The sequence below is a fragment of the Microplitis mediator genome, chromosome 10 (assembly GCF_029852145.1).
Source record: "Microplitis mediator isolate UGA2020A chromosome 10, iyMicMedi2.1, whole genome shotgun sequence".
NCBI lineage: Eukaryota > Metazoa > Arthropoda > Insecta > Hymenoptera > Braconidae > Microplitis > Microplitis mediator.
The window spans coordinates 2,416,401-2,437,006 of NC_079978.1; the positions used below are offsets into that span (position 1 = coordinate 2,416,401).

The 20,606-nt window shown below is 32.4% G+C and overlaps 6 protein-coding genes and 1 long non-coding RNA gene across 8 annotated transcripts; 5 read left to right on the forward strand and 2 right to left on the reverse strand.

The window, feature by feature from the left end:
- The first annotated feature begins 99 nt into the window (after positions 1–99).
- LOC130676167 (uncharacterized) lies at positions 100–922 on the forward strand. The gene is made up of 2 exons (XR_008991387.1): positions 100–361; positions 719–922. It is a non-coding gene; the product is annotated as an uncharacterized LOC130676167 (long non-coding RNA).
- Positions 788–4,071, reverse strand: LOC130676166 (cytochrome c oxidase assembly protein COX18, mitochondrial). Its single transcript, XM_057482195.1, has 6 exons — positions 3,506–4,071; positions 2,456–2,593; positions 2,228–2,375; positions 2,035–2,159; positions 1,848–1,958; positions 788–1,130 (listed from the first exon to the last, which is right to left on the reverse strand). Exons 1-6 carry the CDS (start codon positions 3,956–3,958, stop codon positions 954–956), a joined length of 1,152 nt encoding a protein of 383 aa, XP_057338178.1. The 5' UTR covers positions 3,959–4,071; the 3' UTR covers positions 788–953.
- A 1,100-nt stretch (positions 4,072–5,171) lies between these two features.
- Positions 5,172–7,596, forward strand: LOC130676075 (uncharacterized). Its single transcript, XM_057482060.1, has 3 exons — positions 5,172–5,466; positions 5,778–7,129; positions 7,209–7,596. The coding sequence occupies exons 2-3, from the start codon at positions 5,849–5,851 to the stop codon at positions 7,416–7,418; spliced, it is 1,491 nt and encodes a 496-aa protein (XP_057338043.1). The 5' UTR covers positions 5,172–5,466; positions 5,778–5,848; the 3' UTR covers positions 7,419–7,596.
- A 156-nt stretch (positions 7,597–7,752) lies between these two features.
- Positions 7,753–10,360, forward strand: LOC130676449 (polyribonucleotide nucleotidyltransferase 1, mitochondrial). Its single transcript, XM_057482657.1, has 2 exons — positions 7,753–7,934; positions 8,030–10,360. Exons 1-2 carry the CDS (start codon positions 7,789–7,791, stop codon positions 10,155–10,157), a joined length of 2,274 nt encoding a protein of 757 aa, XP_057338640.1. The 5' UTR covers positions 7,753–7,788; the 3' UTR covers positions 10,158–10,360.
- A 3,702-nt stretch (positions 10,361–14,062) lies between these two features.
- LOC130676451 (ejaculatory bulb-specific protein 3-like) lies at positions 14,063–15,328 on the forward strand. Its single transcript, XM_057482660.1, has 2 exons — positions 14,063–14,393; positions 15,135–15,328. The coding sequence occupies exons 1-2, from the start codon at positions 14,207–14,209 to the stop codon at positions 15,326–15,328; spliced, it is 381 nt and encodes a 126-aa protein (XP_057338643.1). The 5' UTR covers positions 14,063–14,206.
- Positions 15,329–15,371: 43 nt separating this feature from the next.
- Positions 15,372–17,882, reverse strand: LOC130676450 (cyclin-dependent kinase 10). Of its 2 annotated transcripts, none has more exons than XM_057482659.1 (6): positions 17,702–17,882; positions 17,313–17,467; positions 16,644–17,244; positions 15,903–16,199; positions 15,692–15,825; positions 15,372–15,594 (listed from the first exon to the last, which is right to left on the reverse strand). In XM_057482659.1, the coding sequence occupies exons 1-6, from the start codon at positions 17,712–17,714 to the stop codon at positions 15,559–15,561; spliced, it is 1,236 nt and encodes a 411-aa protein (XP_057338642.1). In that variant the 5' UTR covers positions 17,715–17,882; the 3' UTR covers positions 15,372–15,558. The 2 variants fall into 2 exon arrangements, with proteins under 2 accessions (XP_057338642.1, XP_057338641.1); XM_057482658.1 differs by lacking the exon at positions 17,702–17,882 and adding an exon at positions 17,535–17,633.
- A 132-nt stretch (positions 17,883–18,014) lies between these two features.
- Positions 18,015–20,514, forward strand: LOC130676452 (uncharacterized). Its single transcript, XM_057482661.1, has 3 exons — positions 18,015–18,363; positions 18,501–18,623; positions 20,198–20,514. The coding sequence occupies exons 1-3, from the start codon at positions 18,203–18,205 to the stop codon at positions 20,373–20,375; spliced, it is 462 nt and encodes a 153-aa protein (XP_057338644.1). The 5' UTR covers positions 18,015–18,202; the 3' UTR covers positions 20,376–20,514.
- The last annotated feature ends 92 nt before the right edge of the window (positions 20,515–20,606 follow it).

Consider the following 20,606-nt stretch of genomic DNA (forward strand, 5'->3'; position numbering starts at 1 on the left):
TTTTGACTGGAGTTTTTAAGGAATGGACACTTAGACATACAGAAATTTAATAAATATAATTTTTAGTGATGTTGGACACTTGCTACTGATTTATTAGCAAGTGGTTGCCACATCTGGAGTTTTATTTACAATTATTCGTCGGCTCTAGATAATAAAATTTCTTAGTATTCATTTTTAAAAATCAATTTATCTTGGGTTTTTTTTATTACGAATTGATGAGTAATTATGGTGATTAAAAGCGCGATGTATTCAATTAAAATCCATTCAAGTTTAATGTTAATAAATTTTTATTTCAAAATTATTAAATACTAGATAACAAGTTTGTTAATAAATTAATTTATTAAATAGTTTTAAAGTGACGGTAAAAGCAGCTGACGTCTATTAAAATTTTTTTGTGGATAAAAAAATTCAAATTTATTTAAAAAATCACTTAAAGATTTTTTAAGTCTGGATTAAAATTTTTTTTTCTCATTTATAAAAAAAAAAAAATTACTTACGTAGTTTTAATAATTTTTTTATTAAATGAAATAAAATAATAAAAATATTTGATTGATAAATTTGTCAAATAGAATGAATGCTTTAATTCATAAGTAATTATTTTGTTTACATCTTACACTACTAGACTCTGTAATTCCAAGTAATTTATTAAAGTAATTATTTAATCACTAAACAATTTAAATTACGTAAGTAATTTTTTTTTATAAAAATCATCGAGAAGTTTAAACAAATCAACGAAAACGTCATTTGCTTAAATACCTTGGGTGTGAAAAATAATTAATTAATTAAATTATTAAATAGAAATTTCCAACAATATATTTCACAATATATATACAAATTACCTTCCGGTATATTATTATCATAAATGATAATTAATAGTAAACTATGATAGATGATATTATGATATTTATAAATTAATATGACGGTTAGAATTTTTTTTTTAATTAAATAATGACTTAAGAATTTTTTAAACCGAATCTTTTTTTGATTTTCTCAGAAAGAAATCGGTACGGGTGCTCAAGATCTTCTTCTGTCTCGGGAATCCTAGAAAATCTTCGGAATTTCGGCGAGGCTATTAACAAATTTTGGAAGATACTATATGCGCTGCTTGTTGTCCAGTAAAGACTCATTCCCTATAATAATAAAAAGTACAATAATTATTTTTTATTAGTATATTACACACCTAGGGAGGAAAACACCGAAAGTTTAAATTCCTGCCCTGTTTAGAGGGAAGAAAGTCGTTTTCTGCCCTCCGGCCGGAAAGTGGCAACTTTCGGACCGCTGTTCTGAACGAAGTTGCAACTTTCGGGCTCCGTCGAGCAGAAAAATTGTGTGCACATCTTGGCCAGTAAAAAAGAAAGCCTTAGACCACACGTTTGTCGGCCTCGGCCCAGTAATGCCAGAACGTGGGATTTTTTTACCCTCTTCTGCCATTACACTCCATGTTATTTCACCACGGGAAGGGGTTGAAAAGTCTCACGTTCTGGCATCACTGCCTCGGTCAACAATTACATGTGATCTGAGACTTTTCTTATTTTACTGGCCTAGGTATGTAATATCCTATTTTTCTTTTTATGAGAGCACAAATAATAAGAATTAGCGCATGCGCCATTCTTTCCACAAACAGAGGCAACAATTTAAATTTTCTGGTGCAGATCTAATAAAAAATCGTATACACACGAGGAAAGTAGGAAATTTCAACCCGGGTGTATAATTGCCTACCCGAGATGAAGGCCTTCACAGGTGGGCAATTAATTACACACTTGAGTTGGAATATTCTACTTTCCTCCCTAGGTGTGTAATAAACTATTAATTAATTGACTGATTAATTAAGTAATTAATTAACTTACAGATGGAACTATACAAGCAAGAGGTACTATTATCAATGATATCGCTCTTCCAAAGTAAAGAGAAAATTTTTGCGTCCTTGTAGAACTTTTTACTTTCAGCATATTTACGATCTGTAAATAAAAACATTAAATTAATTTTAATCAATAAAATTATTAGCATATTTAAATTTTCTATAAGAAAACTTACCTCAATGTTGGCTAAATTGAAAACTCCGACTAAAATAGGCAAAATATAGTAGCTGTCGACAGCAGTGAGATTAGAAATCCAGCCGAATCCTTCAACTGATAACTCCAGAAATGTCTGTTGAGCAGCTGGAAATTTTTAATTATTCAAATCATTAAGTAAATCAATAAATTAGTAAGCAAATTGATAAATTAACCTGTAGTAGGCTGAGGTAACATGAAACATAAATTCCTAATGCTGGCAGACAACATAACCCACATTGGAATCTGCGCTAACATCAGAATCAGTCCTTTCATTGGATGACAATTATCGCGAATTACTAATTTGTTCCATTGTTTTTTTAGCTGCAATCAGAATTGAGTTAAATTATTTTTTTGAAACTTAAGCAGCATATAAATTATTTTAGTAAGTAGTCAGTACTTACCGATCTATTGTAAACACTTCTGCCATACGCTTCAGTCCATCCATAAATAGTGACAGCGACATTTGTTTCGTGTTTTAAGTCCTTGACAATTTCATTCATTTCATATTTAAGATGCGTTAACTTAGCAAATATATATTGCTGGAATAATTAAAGACAATTATTAATCATTGAGTCTTAGAATTAAAATCAGAAATAATTTTTATAAATAAATATTCAGAAGTAGGACTCCCAGTTTTTCTTTTTTTTTTCAAATCTTTGTAACTAAACTCCTAAATTGAATTTTTGCAGTAATTAATTTTTTTCAATTACGTATTTAATTAAAAATACATCAATTTATCAGTTCATCTTATGCCCGAGGTTCAAAAAAATTAATTCAATTCTAATTTGATCGAACGAGGTATGAAAAATAAAAATACCAGTCAATAATTTATGATACTGAAGTTAGCAGACGTCTAATAATTTTTGGATTTTATTTTGACAGTAAATTATAAAAAAAAAAATTTGAAAAAATTGCACCTGTAGTTTTTTAAATTCTCTACATATGCATATTTTTATTTTTGTTTTTTTTTTCTGGTTAATTTGTTGAAAAAGAAAACTGAAAATTTTTAATTATCCGCTAACTTTAGGATCATAATAATTGATTTGTTTTTACAAAATAAATTCTATAGTAAGTAGAAAAAAAATTTTAATGTGCAAATAAAAATTTAGAAAACCTCCAGTAATTTATTTGAGTTTTCCTACAAAAGATCCAATAGCTATTGGCCAGTAACAGGGTCACCAAGGACACAGTTGACAGCAAAGCGTAACAATAATGGAAATAAAAAAACGTTTTACTATTTTTTAAATTTTTCCTACCAATCCTAAATTACTTTATCAAAAAATAAAAAAACTGTCAGGTGTCTGCCACCTTGACCCACATAAGACATCAAATTTCCCAACATCCCAACAAAATTTGAATAACAGCTTGAGTCCCATTTCCGTGTGCTAACAAAAACTCAAGATTTGAATTAGTCGAGATAAAATAAGTAAATTAATATAAAATATAATAACCTGGTACACTGAACAAGGTAAGGTGACAAGTGTTCTGCCAGCACACGTGACAAGTACAATAGTAGCCCACCAAGGCAACCCAGTGCTTGAATGCAATGACACCAATGATTCTTGACAAAATTCAATAGGCGGACTGTCAACAAATAATTTCATAATTCCATCGTATCGGACAATCGGTGGGCTGAAGTTGATGTCATCCAGCGGCAATGGAGAACTAGCATACGTTCTTGATTGATACAATTTATTATTAACATTAATATTCTTACATTTAAATAGTCCATTATTCCTTCCCAATCCATCCTCATTTATTGATCTATTAAAATTTAAATTATTTTGTAAACAAATAGATCTGCAATTTTTAAATCCATTACTGACACTTCCAAAGTGTCTTGTTTTATTAATTAATATTTTGTAATCATTGATAATTATCCTTTGGAGTTTTAAATTATACATTTTGTAATAAAATACTTATTTATTTGTTATTTTAATTCATCTTTTATAAATTTACTCTTTCAGGTTAAAATTTTAAATCTGATTATTTTCAAATCCACATCTAGGTTAGGGTCCAAGAATTTTATCAACAGACAGACTATTTAGCTGCTGATGATAAAGTAGAATTCTAATTTCTAATAATCCAAGAGTCTTATGACTGAATGTAGCAGACATTTAAAAATTATTATTATTTTTAAATAAATAAATAAACAAATAAAAATAAAAAAATGCGCATATGTAGAATTAAAAAATCTATGTGTGCATTTTTTTATTTTTATTATTTTAATTGTTTAATTCATTTATTTATAAGTTAAAATTTTTTTCACATCTGCTACATTCACTCTCTACCCTGAGTATGAATGTAGCAGCCATCAGAAATTTGAAATAATAAATAAATAAAGTAAATAATTTTTTTAAAAATATTTATACACTTATTAATTTTAAAATTTTTTAAGCGCGCATTTTTTAAAAATTTTCTTTTTTTAATTATTTACTTTATTTATTTAATGATCCTGAAGTTAGCAGTTACAAATTTTCGGTTTTTTTTTTCAACAAATACATAACAGAAAAAAAAGAAACTAAAAATATACACATGTAGAAAATTTAATAAACCATAGGTGCAATTTTTCAAAATATTTTTTTTTTGTAGTTAATCGTTTTTAAAAAGATTCAAAAACTGTCAGACGTCTGCTAACTTCAGTATCATATTTATTTATAATTTTAAATTTGTGTGAGTGTGAATGTAGCAGACGACAAATTTAAAATAATAAATAAATAGAGTAAATAAAAAAAAAAAAACAAATATTTATAAAAAATGTACTTATTAATGATACTGAAGTTAGCAGACGTCTAATAATTTTTGGATTTTTTTTTAGACGATAAAAAATTTAAAAAAAAATATTTGAAAAAATTGCACCTGTAGTTTTTTAAATTTTCTACATGTGCATATTTTTATATTATTTTTTTGCAGTTGATTTATTGCAAAACGAAAATTCAAAAATTTTTAAATGTCTGCTAACTTCAGGATCATACTTATTAATATTTTAATTTTTAAAATGCACATTTTTTTTAAATTTAATTTTATCAATTATTTACTCTATTTATTTATAATTTTAAATTTGTCGTCTGCTACATTCACACTCTAGTCTTCTGAAAATTAAATCCCAGCCAACGGAAATGGAAAATTTCTATTTCCACCTCCAGTTAATTTCATAACCAACAAGCAGCGAGTTCTATTACAGTTCATAATAGAAAAATGGCTTCATAAAACTTAAGGTTGTAATTTTGTTGACCAAGTGCCTTGTTATCATGGAATTATATAAATTATCAATTAAAAAGTCCACATGTTTGAGCTGTACATCAAAAAATATTTTAATTGATTGTAAAAACAAATTAAAAGCTGAATTATTTTTTACTTGTTCATTATTTGGTGGCATAAACACAAGAAATTTGGAATGTCTTTCAAACAGGTAATTATTATTTAAATATGTCAAGTAAACTCTATCAAGTATGTATATATATCAATATATTATCAATAATTCATAATTTATCATAAAAATATTTATTTTAAATATTTTTCAGTCATCACGTGCTCGAGTTTATTTACGACATTTATTTACTTTCACTTTCCGCCATATGCTTTTATAAAAACTATTGCATCAGAAAATATTTAACTATTTTTTTTTATCATAATTACTTCACTATTTGTCTACGTTATCATTTTATGTCCCCAATAATGTCATTCTCGTCACAGTTTTAATTTAAAAAATTTTTGTTCCAGGTGTTGACAGAAAAATTTGATAGGAAAATAAAAATTTAGCAGAAAATAAATATAAATTTTTAAATTTTAAAATGGAGAGCTCTCCAAGGAGGTCAAGGTCCTTGACTTTAGACATGCCGATACTCTTGGGATCATCATATCCACCAGCAATAAATTTTTTTTCAAATGACAGATCTGGAATCATCAAAGATTCGCTGCTGTCACTGGGTTCTAAATGCATTCCCCCGAACCCGATGTTTCAATCGTCGAGTTCCGATGATTCATCAGTAGAAAATCATGGCAATGAGACGGGTAATAAAAAAATGAGTAATAGTATAAGCAAAAAAAGAATAATGCAAAGTATGGTGGGTATGTTTGATTCAGTTAAAAAATTAGTACGTAAGTTACCAAATGTAGTTCCTAATTTTGATGAAGAATTGTCAGTAACAGTCGTATCCAATGGCGATGTCATTCCATCGAAAAATTTGTATGTTAACGTACCTTTTAATAGTGAGGAAAGTAACGAATTAAATTCAGCGGACATGGATTTGAGTATGAGTATGAGTATTAATAGAGACATAGACATGAACAGTAGCCTGGATTCTTCTAGAAAGTTCCAGGATCATAAAACGAGCCCGAGTTATTTACCGGATATATTTACAAGACCTGGTAAATTGTCGGAAAAAAAATTTCTGAGTATCGACAACATCTACCGGCACACATGGACCGAGCATCTAAATCACGCTGAAGAATCCTTTGAAGACATTTCCCTGGAGCTGGCTATTGAGGAGAGTATCAAGGAGATGAACAACTGCCAGTTTTGCAGGAAACCGATAGTTGATGGCGAGAAGAGTCAGTCGGTTACTCAGTGCGGAGAATCCGCGGAAGCAGAGGAGGCAGAGGAGGAGTCCATGGAATCAGATGATGATCTGGTAGAATTGTCGTGTCCGAACGGTGTACCTGATAACTCACAGAATACTGAAGTTACCCACGAGTCCTTGGAGAGCTCAAAGTCAATTGTTAGAAAATTCACTTCTGTTAAATGCGAGTTCAGCTCCAGAACTCGGAACTTATCAGAGAGTTCTGTTGAGTCTGACTGTAGTTTTATTGTTTTTGAAGAGTCGCATGTGGAATTGGAATCTTGTTCATCGAGCGGCGATGAGCAAGATGATGATGATAATGATTCATTTGATAAATTCACAAAAGAATTTACTTCTAAATCTGATTATCGATCTAGACGTTACTCCGAAAGTTCTGTTGACTCTGACGGCAGTTTCATTGTCTTTACTGATGACTTGCCGTCCAAATGTCCTGATTACGATCAGTTTTCACTCAGCGAAGAGTCGGATGATGATGATCCATCTAGTCATAAAGTAATTATACACTTTTACTTGATTAATTAATTAATCAATTAATTATTAACAACTAATTAATGTTTTGTTGATGTTCTAGGTACGTTTCAACTTGAAACCGTTGATCCACACGATGATTAAATGGAATTACGCATATCGTGCTGCACGTAAAGGACCTTGGGAAGAAATAGCACGAGACCGGGAGCGATTCCGCGGTAGAATAAATTCAATTAGTCATATTGTTAATCCGATACTTTCAGCAAATCATCGGCAGAGCATTTGGAAGGGACGTTTTGCTACTCAAGACTGATTACGCGAATAAATGATGATAATTACCCTCATAGGAATAAATAAAACCTTTTTAATTTAATGCTAGTAAATAATTAAATTCAAAATTTAGTTTCAATTGCAATTTAGATATTAATTATTAATTTATACTTAAATGTAAAGCAATTTTTTGTTTTAAAATAAAAATTTAATTAACATTATATATTTTTTATTCAAATTATTTATTCTCTACATTATCAGTCCATGATAAAAATTTATTCGATAGTTTTAGTTTTTTATTATCGAGTATCGATATATCTTGACTAAAAAATCTCGATAGTTGAAATATCGATAGATATCGCCCATTCCTAACGGCGAGCACGTGCTGTATTTTTATTTACATACGAAATTAAATGGCGCACCTGGTTAATTTACGATTGATATTAAATAACAAAATAAAATTACTGAGAAATCATGGGAGGTGTCGGAGAAAAATCCAAGTCAGGTACCTGGGGAATGACTGGAGTACCGCTAAAGTTGACGTATCACTTGGAAATGGGTAAGAAAAATATTTTTCTCGGGACTTAGGTTATAAGCTGATGAAAGTCTGCTATTTGATTGATTATTTAATTGAATAATTGTTGTTATTACTAGGAAACAAATGGTAATTTCGACGGGAAAACTTGCCAAGATGGCTAACGGATGCGCGATGGTGTCAGCAGGCAAAACATCAGTGATGATAACATCAGTGAGCAAAACACAGCCGTCATCGAGCACGATAGTGCCGCTGATAGTCGACTACAGACAAAAAGCATCGGCGACTGGTCGGATACCAACGAATTTTCTGCGCCGGGAACTAGGGTCTACTGAAAATGAAATAACTGCGGGTAGACTTATTGATCGGACTGTACGTCCAGGGTTTCCAAAGGGCTATTGTTATGACACGCAACTGATAAGCAACACCTGGACGATTGATGGAGAAAATTTGCCGGACGTACTGGCGATTAATGCGGCGTCTGCTTCTCTGGCTCTGTCGGACATCCCGTGGAAGGGCCCGATGGCTGCGGTGCGCGTTGGCTTTGCGGACAATGAGATCTTGATAAACCCGACCACCCGGGAACTGGAGCAGAGTTCATTGAATTTGATTGTGTCTGCTGCTGATCAAAGTCTGCTGGTCATGATGGACGGGTATGCGAACAGGATCCTCGAGGCGGACTTGAAGAAAGCCATAGAGGTTGGAGTACGCGAGTGCCAAGAAATAATTCGGGCCATCAAAAGTTTAGCGGAGGCTCACGGGAAGCCGAAAAAAACTTTTGAAGAAGGCCTTAAAATAGAGGAAAATCTCCTGGATTCTATAAGATCCCTGGCGGAAATAAAATTGAGAGATATTTTTACGGACTACAAGCACGACAAAGTGTCCAGAGACAACGCGGTTAATAACTTGAGAAACAATGTCATGGAGACGATGAAAAAGAGCGTTGATGATTTGAATTTACCGGCAGTTGCTGAAGCTTTCAATATAATAACCAGGGAAATTTTCCGCGAACTGATATTTGAAAATAATGTGAGATGTGACGGCCGTAAATTGAATGAGTTGCGAGACATTAAGTGCGAAGCCGGACTCTTTGAACTGCTTCATGGGTCGGCGTTGTTCCAACGTGGACAGACTCAAGTTGCTTGTTCAGTAACTTTGGACTCGCTGGACAGCGCACTGAAAATGGACATGGTGTCGAAGCTGACGAGCGGAGTAAAAGACAAGAACTTTTTTCTGCATTACGAATTCCATCCGTACGCCGTAAATGAAATCGGACGGGCCGGGATCGTTGGCAGAAGAGAAATGGGACATGGAGCACTAGCAGAACGCGGGTTACGAGCAGTGATTCCTGAAAACTATCCATTTACTATCAGACTTACGAGTGAAGTTCTCGAGTCAAATGGATCCTCCTCTATGGCTACAGTTTGTGGAGGCAGTCTCGCACTTTTGGATGCTGGAGTACCGATTTCCGAGTCAGCAGCCGGTGTCGCTATTGGTCTTGTTACTAAATACGACGATAATGATACCATAAAGGATTACAGAATTCTTACGGACCTTCTTGGTATCGAAGACTACATGGGCGACATGGATTTCAAAATAGCTGGGACGAAAACCGGAATAACGGCAATACAAGCGGACATAAAAGTATCTGGTCTTCCACTAGAGATAGTTATGAAATGCATCTCTGACGCCATTACTGCCAAGAAAAAAATAATAGATATTATGAATGAAACATTATCAGCTCCGCGGGTTGATAAGGCCAACATGCCCATGACTGACGTAATCGAGGTCCCCGCTCATTTACGCGGTCAGTTTTTGGGAATCGGTGGAGCGAATTTGGAGAAAATTTACTTGAAAACTGGAGTGAACATTCAGACGCAAGAGAACAATATGTATTTGGTATTTGCGCCCAATGAGACGGCGATGAAAGAAGCCAAGGAGATGATCGACGCGCTGCTGAAAGAGGAAAAAACGCCGAACTTGGAATTCGGGGGAATTTACACTGCCAAAGTAAAGGAAGTTAGAGACAACGGGGTCATGGTCACTCTCTATGAAAATATGAAGCCCACACTTTTACACAACACCCAGTTGGACCAGCGGCTAGTCGTACATCCCAGTGCTCTAGGCATCGAAGTCGGACAGGAAATAAAAGTCAAATATTTTGGTAGAGATCCAGTGTCCGGTGTGATGAGACTCTCGCGAAAAGTTTTACAAACGACTTCGCTGAAGCCAAAAAATTTCTTTTGATTAATTATTAACTATTATTTAATAAACGTTTGTAAATATTTTTTTTTAAACATGTAAATAATTTCTACCTCACTTAGTCTGTTGTAAAAAAAAATTAACGAGTGTGAATGCAGCAGACAGACAAATTTAAAATTATAAATAAATAGAGTAAATAATTAATAAAATAAATTTTTAAAAAATGCGCATTTAGAAAATTAAAAAATTAATGAGTGCATTTTTTCAAAATATTTTTTTTTTAATTATTTACTATATTTATTTATAATTGTAAATTTGTCTGATGTCTTTTACATTCACACTCATGACTTTATTTAGAAATAAAATTGTTCGTATAATTTTTATATATTTTCTTTAATATATATGTTAATAATATTTTTTACTATCACTGATACTCCCGGAAATAGATTATTAAGAGATTAAAATAGAAAGTTACTCATCAATCTAGGTCATCCAGGAAGTTATTTATTTTTTTTCATTTTTGATATTAATCGTAGGACCATTTAATTATAAGTATAAGTAAATATTATTTATTATCAATAAAACTTATATTTATTTACAGAATTAGTATTTCTTGGTGGTCTAGCTGTTTGCTAACACAGCTCAGCCACACAAATGACGTGACTAAAAAAATATGTTTTCTTGGTTGCATTTGCGAACGCGAATGCATGTCAAAGAGGCGGCTATAAAGTATTTAAATACCGATAATATAATCAAAGACTGTTAGAATAACTGCTGTCAATCAGCCTGACAGTCTTTGATCTCTAGCGAAAAATAATTTCCAGATAAACGACGTCGTACAAAACAACATTAAATTTAGCATGAAAAAAATATTTTTTGCCAGTTATTTTTCAAAGAGCAAAATATTTTTTTTGTTGTTCGTCATCAGCTGATACTAGTCAGCAAAGTTATTATTAAATATTAAAGCCATTTTTATATCGGCTATCATGAAAAATAAATATAAAATTGATAAGCAGCCAAAGAAAAGAGTTTTGCTGGATGACAGCTTAAATGCACATCACGTTGCTGCATTGTTGTGACTTGGCACCTCGATGTAGTTCAATGCCCGTGAGTTTCTTCGCGACCTTGAGGATCGTCATCATTCCGCGACAGGTTGACTGGATCAGTTTCGCTGAACAAACATTTATTTTTTTACTCAGCGCTTTTTAAAATCTCAGCTTTTGCTATCAGAATAAAAACTCCCCCGTCTAGTGTTGGTTGAAACATACCGACGTCGAATTTCCGAGGTCCCGAAAGACGTCGATGCCTTAATATAACTCGAGTGCGTCTCCATGTTTATAAGACCGTACAGCAGCGGATGCGTAGGCGTTCTTGACGTTTGCCAATCCTAGCTGAAGATCGACGATTTAAATGCCAGTGGTGGGGTTCATCCAGAGGAATTATCATCGGGACACTCGGAGTTATCTGGAGCAGTTAAAACTTCCACGTCCTTCTAAAGCAATCAGTCGGATTTTCATCAGCGCTATCGCCTCAGTGAGAGCGTTTCTGCTTAAATAAATAAATAAATAAATATATAATTTAAAATACCGACAAAGTAACGATAGTTTATTTAAAAGGCACGTGTTTACCGGATCTACTGTGTTAGCAAGTGAAAGCTCCAGAGCAAGAACACGCAACGATGCCTGCAGCAGCTCACGAAACCAAAAGTCTTTTAACGACGTACTTAATTCTTCTGGCATTGTTAATAAGCCTGTGGTTATTGTACTCGGGTATATTTTAATGGAAATTTAATCATCGTTCTTTGGCAGTGATGGTAAGTAAAGTAATTGTCTTGATTAAGATTTACATTTACAATCTCCGTCCGCCATCATACTCATCATCTTATAATTATTCTTCACTACTCTCCTCTTATCTGGCATTGAAATCACTGAGGACGATAATTAACATGTAATTTACTTGACCTAATTGACATTGTCCGGTAACTTATTCTAGGGCTAGTGCATGGGGAACATGACCTTCAGTGATCTAGAGGTGGACTCATCTCAGCTCCAACGACCACCAGAGCCGGCAAGTCAATGAGTTTTATTGAAGTCTGTTCATGTGCGATTGCGATCGGTTTATTGATAGCGAAATCTCATCACCAGCCAATAACTTTTATAATTAATGTCGGTATAATTAAAGGAACTTATCAGTGATTATTTTTATTCCCTTTAATTGAGAATGTCTACTGTATGATTGCCAAAGTCACGGTTGCGTAACGTCTGCAATGTCTATAAACGTGATAAAATTAATAAACATGCTTTTATATATATAATTTTAGTACATAATTATTCTAGTGATGTACGAGTGTATGTCGATGTTTTTTTTTACTGTTTACTACAAATAAAATAAATTTCGTTTTAATAATATTTAAAAATTTCTATTCTTATCTCATGTTCCACATCCAAACGTTTCCTCTGGTGGTTATTTCGCTAATACGTTACGTGCTTATCTTGCACTTAAAACTTGTCTGTTTTTTCTCGTGGGAGCGATGATACTCGGAAATAAAACCTCCGGTAGTTGGATAACTTTAGTATGCGTAAACTAAACGATTTAATTTAGTTTGCGAGTTTGAAAATAACTCTCGGATTCCAGTTCTCTGATTCAAATTCACCGATAGACCCAACGGTATTTTAGCTGAATTCCTAGATAAATATCTCGTAAACTTTTTATTTTACGAAACAAGTTGTCTGTCAAATGGTTCTAATTGATAACTCTATAAATTTAACAAATTTTTTTATCTTTTCTACTGCTACTAAAATTAATTTTTTGAGAATCACTTTCGGTGATTTTGTGCTGATGAAGAGACGGAGTGTAAATCCATGGGTCGTAGAAAGTTTGAATTTTAAAGAGATATTTTTATATCAATATCTAAGACAATGGAGATCATTTTAAAATTTTAAATAGCGGTTTTTAAATTGGAATTTTAAATAAACGCGGGACAAAAGTACTGGCGGATTCCAACAGAGGAGTAATGAGAAGAAAAATTTTCGTATGAAGAAACTTGACAGGTGGGATATTTTAAGTCCAAAAAGAAAATTCTACGAATGTCATTGAGTTGCAATAATTCTTTAGATTAGAAAATTTCTGGAAAAATTTTAAATAGGAAATCAATGCCACTGGAAAATTATAGACTGAGTTTATTCTATTGGATGTATCTGGAAAATTTTCTGGTTTAAAGGAAACTTTGGGGATCTGTATGAAATTTTCTTTCTATGACTTTTCTGCTGTAGCCGAAACCAAACTGCCAGTTTCTGGATTTAGATCCTGGTAAGAGCTTGATGTCTACGCGTAGTAAAAAACGTTTTCGTTCCTCAACTTTTTAAATTTATTATTTCAACAGAAACTGAAAGTATGACAACAAATTTCTACCCTTCCATGGCAGGAAAATATCTCAGCTAAAATTTACTTCTAATTACTAAAAATTTCTTATCCTTTTTCCGGATGAATTTCATCATCCGATTAATCAAATAAATAAATTCAATAAATCAATGGATTATCTTCTTTTTTATACTCATACTAATAATAAATATTTATCAAAAAAGCACTTCCTTTGTGTTTACACTCTGATAAATAGCCAGAGTACAAGTCCATTAGTCTTGCAAAGTTTAAAATAAAATCAGCATCTGCGCAACATCACGGGCGAGTAGTTGCTGGTCATCAACTCTCTCAAAAATGAAACGATATAAAAAAAGTAAAAAAGGCATTAAAGAAAAGCGTTCAATGTACGTACATACACATCGATAATATTGTAAGACACTGGGTCTTGAAAAAACTTTTTTTTCTTTTCTGTTAACGGTTGAGCGAGTCAGATTAATATGTCTTTTCTTTATGAAGAAAAAAAGACTCGTGGGTTTTTTATCCGCAGCACGATACGATGTACAGGTAAAGACCCAAAGAGTCGCGTAAGCCCCTCTCCTCGAGTATCTTACAGCTCTCTCCTATATAAACGCTGTCATTTCACCAGCTTACACTTGAACGTTCACCTTCCGAATAACTTTTTATCTTCTGTGCTCTTTAAATTCATTGTGTTTATCATCACTCCCAAGTTCGCCATGAAGATATTCGTGGTCTTGTTAGTGGGACTTACAATGCAGGGCGCAATTTCTGCCCTTGAAACTATAACAGTTCCGCCAGGTTTTAGCGTCGAATCGGTACTTAATAACAACCGTCTTATGAGAAATTACATTCAATGTTTGACGGGTGAAGTAAAATGCAATAACGCTTCTCAGAAAGTAAAAAGTAAGTCTGCTATATTTTTAAAAATAAATTTAATACTAGTAATTAATTTTTTTTCTTAATTTAAAAATGACAATTAATAATTAATTGTGAAATTTTTTATATTACGGCGAAAATAGTGGTCGTACAAAAAAATTTTTCAGACAAATGTTGTCGGAAATTGAATTTTCTAAAAAAAATGTCTCTTATGATTTTTTTATACGATCAATATTTTCACCGTAATTTCAAAATTAAGATTTTCATAATTAACAAAAATTTGAATCATTCATTATTAATCTTAATTTTGGAATTACGGTGAAAATATTAGTCGTATAAGAAAATCATAAGAGACATTTTTTTTAGAAAATTCAATTTCCTACAACTTTTGTTTGAAACCTTTTTTTATAAGACCAATATTTTCGCCGTAATATCAAACATTTGAACCATTTATTTTGAAATTAAGCCAAAAATTTTGTCCCTAGTAATAATTAATTTTTTTTTTGAATGATTACCATTTATTTAAATGATTTTATGTCAAAAATATAGTAATATTTAAATTGATTGATGACTAAAAAGGAAAGTTTTAAGTATTACGATTACGCAAGTACTTTCTCGATTGTTTCTAACGCTTGAGTAATCCAGCGTCGATTGCTTACGCATTATTTCTTCGGGTAAAACCCTGGACGTGTACTTCATAACAATACTGTATTATTGTAAATAATTATTACATGACTGATAATAATTAGTGTCAATAACTTTTTTTAGCCGTAGTTGTGAGCAGCTTGAAGAACGATTGCAGCAACTGCGATGCAAATGTCAAAGTAAACGCTGAAAAAATGATAAAATTCATGATCGAAAGACGTCCGGCAGATTGGGCAAAACTGACCGCCAAGTACGACCCGTCCGGAGCAATCACGAGGAAGTACAGGGCTATGATGGAACAGGACAAGAGCGCCTGATAAAAATTAATTTACTATTTAATAAGATAATTTTAATCGTTAATTATTAAGAAGAAATTTAATTTTAATTAATTGTAGCTGTGGTATACAAAATTTTTTATTACTCAAAGTTTTAAGTCAGAAGTCTTACTAATTAATTTTTTTTTTTGTAAATAATGATTACGTAATTAACTGAATTTAATGTCAATGATAAAAAAATTTTAATTCGGCTTTCTTTTGATTACTGGCGATTATTCGACGCGTCTCTTTTTCACCAGCGACCCGAGCTAGAATTAAAATAATTTAAAAATATTAGTAACGATGTATGTACTTGTAATTAATGACTGTACTAAAAATGAATTAAATAATCAGTATTTCACTCACTAAATCAGATATAGCTGGTAGATTATTAGTCTGGTCGCTGACAGGCGGTTCTGGTTCACGAACCTCTTTAGGCTGACTCGTCTTCTTCATGTTTCTGTGCTGTGGAAAGGTCGGCATCAACTTTGGATCACATGCTGTTAATTAATCCGTAATTACTAACGTGTAATTCAACTATTGAACTGTACAATAAATAAAATATTTGTAAACATACGTAGAGGCGCTTCTTTGAAGTAACTACTTTGCAAACACTCCTCGGCAGTAGCACGTTTTTTTGGGTCGTACATGAAGAGGAAGTTCAGTAACCTGAGACCAGCTGCACTTAGCCAAGGAAACCTCTGCTTTAAATTATTGTAAGGCTGCTGTTTAAGCGTGAAATTTTGTAGAGCTGGCAGTGAGTTGAATTCTGGCCAAATTGCCTCGCTCGGGGTACCGAGTAAATCGACTATCAACTCTAATTGTGCGATCTCTGATCTTCCTGGCAGAAGTGGCTTGTGTCCAAGTAATTCACCTGAAAATTATTGCAGTAGTAATTTAAGTTATTAATTAAACTTCTAAGAGCTAATTAAGAATCAAATTAATTTTACTTGTATCACATTTGTGTTTATAAGACTCAACATTTCAGTCTCTCCCTTGTTTTTACATATTTTCAAACCTCGACTCTCTTATTTCTACTTTACTACTTTACTACACCTGCCTCTAATGTGCGGCTGTGGCCAAACTTGTACCTACTGCATCATTACCTGATATCCTACACCTCACCCTGCAGTGGAAGTGTAGCGGCATAGAAAAAACCCATGCCAGTGCAGTCGGTACAGACGAAGCTCCAGTGATCCATAAAATTCCCATTTTTACATCACTAGATCTTCGTCCCGCACCTAGAGCTCAGAGCCACAAGCGAACCAAACGACCCTCTGCCGCTTAATTATTTACAAAAAATAAAAAAAAGATTTACCTAAAATACAACCAGCTGCCCACATGTCAACAGAAGTAGTCTGTGTCTTGGCTTGAAGAAGTAACTCAGGTGCTCTGTACCAAAGAGTAACGACTCTCGGTGTCATTGGTTTCAACGGTAACCCGAACCACCTCGCAAGACCAAAGTCAGCGATTTTAACGCATCCTTTATCAGTCATAAGTAAATTCGAAACTTTTAAATCTCTATGGACAATAAAATTATGATGTAGATAACGTAATCCTTTTAATACTTGTAACACAATGCACTTGACTTGACTCTCCGAGAACGGTGCCTGCATATTATCTAAAAGACTAGCTAAATCTTGCTCGCAATACTCCATCACCAGGAATATGCTCTCCAGACTTTTGCCAACGACAACTTCCTTCAGCTGAACGATATTTTCATGGCGGCATGACAGCAGGACACTTATTTCCCGCAGTCCACTCACCGGCAGTCCGTCTTTCTCGTGCTCCATCCTCACTTTTTTCAAGGCCACAACTTTGTCATCTTTTGTGTCTCGCGCTCTGTAGACGATTCCGTACGTGCCCTCGCCAATGCGGTTCAGTTTTTCAAACTCTGATACAAATCTGCATTTTCCTAACTGAAGATTATGATTAATGACTAGAATAAGTAATTAATAATATGAAATAAAATATGGAGAATAATTACGATATCCTGCTCGGGAATTTCCATCGGTTTTCCTGTCAACAGAGACGTCAAAATACCGCGACGTGTTATCGGAGCACTTGGATCCGATCCCATTTCAATAGATGATCCTTTTTTATCAACGTCATTGTGGTTCAGCTGCTTGCCGATGTTTTCATCTAAACATTAATTACATTAATTAGTATAAATAATTAAAAAAAAAAAATTATATTTAATGTAAATTACTCAGGTCAAAGTAGTCGTAACTCATAACTCAGCTAATGAGTACAGTGTAAAATTTAAATCAATAAATAAAATAGTCAATAGTTGGGTAGTAAATAAATAATTAATAAAAATAACCTACAATACCGGTAACCTCCATAAACAAATGCAGAATTTTATCATCAACTCACCTTTCGCAACCATTTTTGCATTTAATTATAAAGCGCGCAATTAAATAATTGGTAATTATTTATATTTAATTTATTGTCAGTTGATTCATTTAAAAAATATCTTGTGAAATGTACTGAGAAGGTGATTTTTTAATTGTAATTAACATCGGAAAAAAGAATACGCAAAAATATATGGACCAGGTTATTATTTTTTCTGGCCTGCATGACCGGACGAGCCTACGGAAGTGGGGATGGTGAACTACTGTAGGTAATTATAGAGCTACAGTAGACAAAAAAATCTATTTGGAAAAAAGAGAGACAGATAAAACAGAAATTTTATTCCTCGCGCTCTTGTAAAAATTTTCCCCATGCAATTGACTTATTAATTAACGAGTTCTTGTAATTAGTAAATTTCCTTTACAAAAATATCTAGAATTAGATATTTATAAGTGCGGAAAAAAATTCACCGAGTGAATAAAAGCAGATATAGAAAAAAAAAATAGTAAAGTCGTGAGTTAAATAATGGCCAGCTCAGGAAATTCATCAGCAGAATCCGCGCTGACAAAACTTGGTCTTCAACCAGTGACAAAATGCAGCCTTGCTAAATTTTATGTTCCTGGATTTGGAGTCACTGCTTACACGGGACTATGTCTCAATGTGATGAACCCCAACTTGATCACCAGGTATTTTAAATATTTAAAAAAATTTTTAACCTCACTTTGATCCATTCATTGGACTGCCACAGCTCGGTGTCTTCAACTATTACGTAACCGCGTAATTCTTGATGCTAAAATAATTATTTAATTTTTGAATGTTAAAGAATTTTTCCGAAGATCGACGTGACCAACTTTTTCCTGGGGACTTCACTCGTCGGCGCTGGATCTTATATCTACACCCGGGAGCACATGAAAGCTGCTGCTAAAAGTGCTAGGATTATTTACAGGTATTTTATTTTAACCTAATTATTATTTAGTTGTCATTAATTAGAAATAATTAAGGGCATTTTCAGACAGTGTCCCACCCCTCCCGCGCTTTTTAAAAATTTTCAATGACAACTGTCATAAGCGCCTCGAAATTTTATCAATTAATTAAAAAAAATTAGAGCATTAATTGAAAAAAGGGCAACGTAGTTGAGATTTAGATTTTAAAAAATTACTTACAGTTGATATCAATTGGGTGTTGAATGAAATTTATTGAATAAATTTTAAGCTACAAAATTTAAAAATTCGCATTGAAAAATTGACACGAAGATTTTACTGAAATTTATTTAACTCCCAATTTATATCAACGAATCACTTTTTTTAGAGCTTGAAATTAAAATGAAAATAACTAGAAAACAATGCGGAATTTGAAAAAACTTTACTGATAATAATTTGTAGAGAATATAATTGGCAACAAAAAAGATATTATAACATTTTGTGATAAGTCTGATAGTTTCACCGGAAAAGTAAAACGATCTCCAACTTTACTTCGAGCTCTAATAACTTTGAAACAGATGGATTTATCGAAAAATGATAAGAGACCTTTTTTGTAGAGCGTTCAATTTCCTACAAAAATATGTATTAGTCTATTTGATCTATTGATTTGTTAACGAGGTTAAAAATACTTAAAGCTAAAAAAAAAATTTTTCCCATGTTATTTAAACGGGAAAATCGAATTTTTTAATGAGCTAGGTCTGTAATCGACATAGAATTTTTTTTCATGCGTGAAAATTTTTTTTTTGTGTTGAACTATGGTTTTTTCCACATGCACTTGAAAAAAAAAATCTGGCTCCGAAATGAAGCACCCTAATATAGATATAATTTAACATGGTGGTTGGCTACTGGTTTGGGGCTGGGTATTGGTGCTCTTACCCTATAAGTAATTTTTTTTAAATTCTATATTCCAGCGGAATTGATGAGTGTGAATGTAGCAGACGTCAAACAAATTTTAAATTTTAAACAAATAGAGTAAATAATTTGAAAAATAATATTTATAAAAAATGTACTTATTAATTTGAAAATTTTTTAAATGCGCGTTTTTTAAAAATTTTATTTTTTTAATTATTTACTCGTTATTAATCATTTTAAATTTGTCTGATGTCTGCTACATTCACACTCATGTGAAATTTTACTTTATTCAATTAAAGTTCCTATTTTTTTTTAATTAATTAAGAAAATTTTAATACGGTTATGGCAGTTGAGTCATTGCATATTTTTAAAAAATGGGGGGAAGAGTCTAAGAATGTCCTCAACTTACATAAATTTTTATGATCCTGAAGTTAGCAGATAATTAAAAATTTTCGGATTTTTTTTCCAGCAAATAAATTACAAAAAAATAAAAACTAAAAATATGTACTTGTAGGGAATTTAAAAAACTACAGGTGCAATTTTTTCAAATTTTTTTTTTCTTTTAATTTACCGTCTAAAATAAAATCCAAAAATTATTAAACGTCCGCTAACTTCAGTATCATAAATTTTTTCAATAGTTTTTTTTTTAATTTATCAATAATCTAATGATTAAAATTAATGAATCTAGTGTCACTGGAGCTGTACTGCTGAACTTTGGATCCGTTTTGCTGTGGGCAGTAGTCCGATCAATTGTCCCCCCAAGTCCAGCAGCCTGCACAATAGCAGGAGTCATTACAGGAGTTGCAGTAATCAAGGCCGGTCATAGTTACCTCGAATTCGTCGACAGCCAGGTCGCCAAAAAGTAGCCGGTGTTTATTTATATTGATACTCGTTAGATTTTCTTATTAAATACACACTAATTACTTCAACAATTCTATAAAAAACGTTTACAAAAAAAGTATCCAGTTTTTTCTTCAAACCCCATTATAAAATTTTTTAATTACAGCCTTCAATTTATTTACTCATTAATATCCCTCACTATTTTTTTAAATTAACTGTTGACTGTTCCTTCGAACTAATTAATTATTAATTAACAA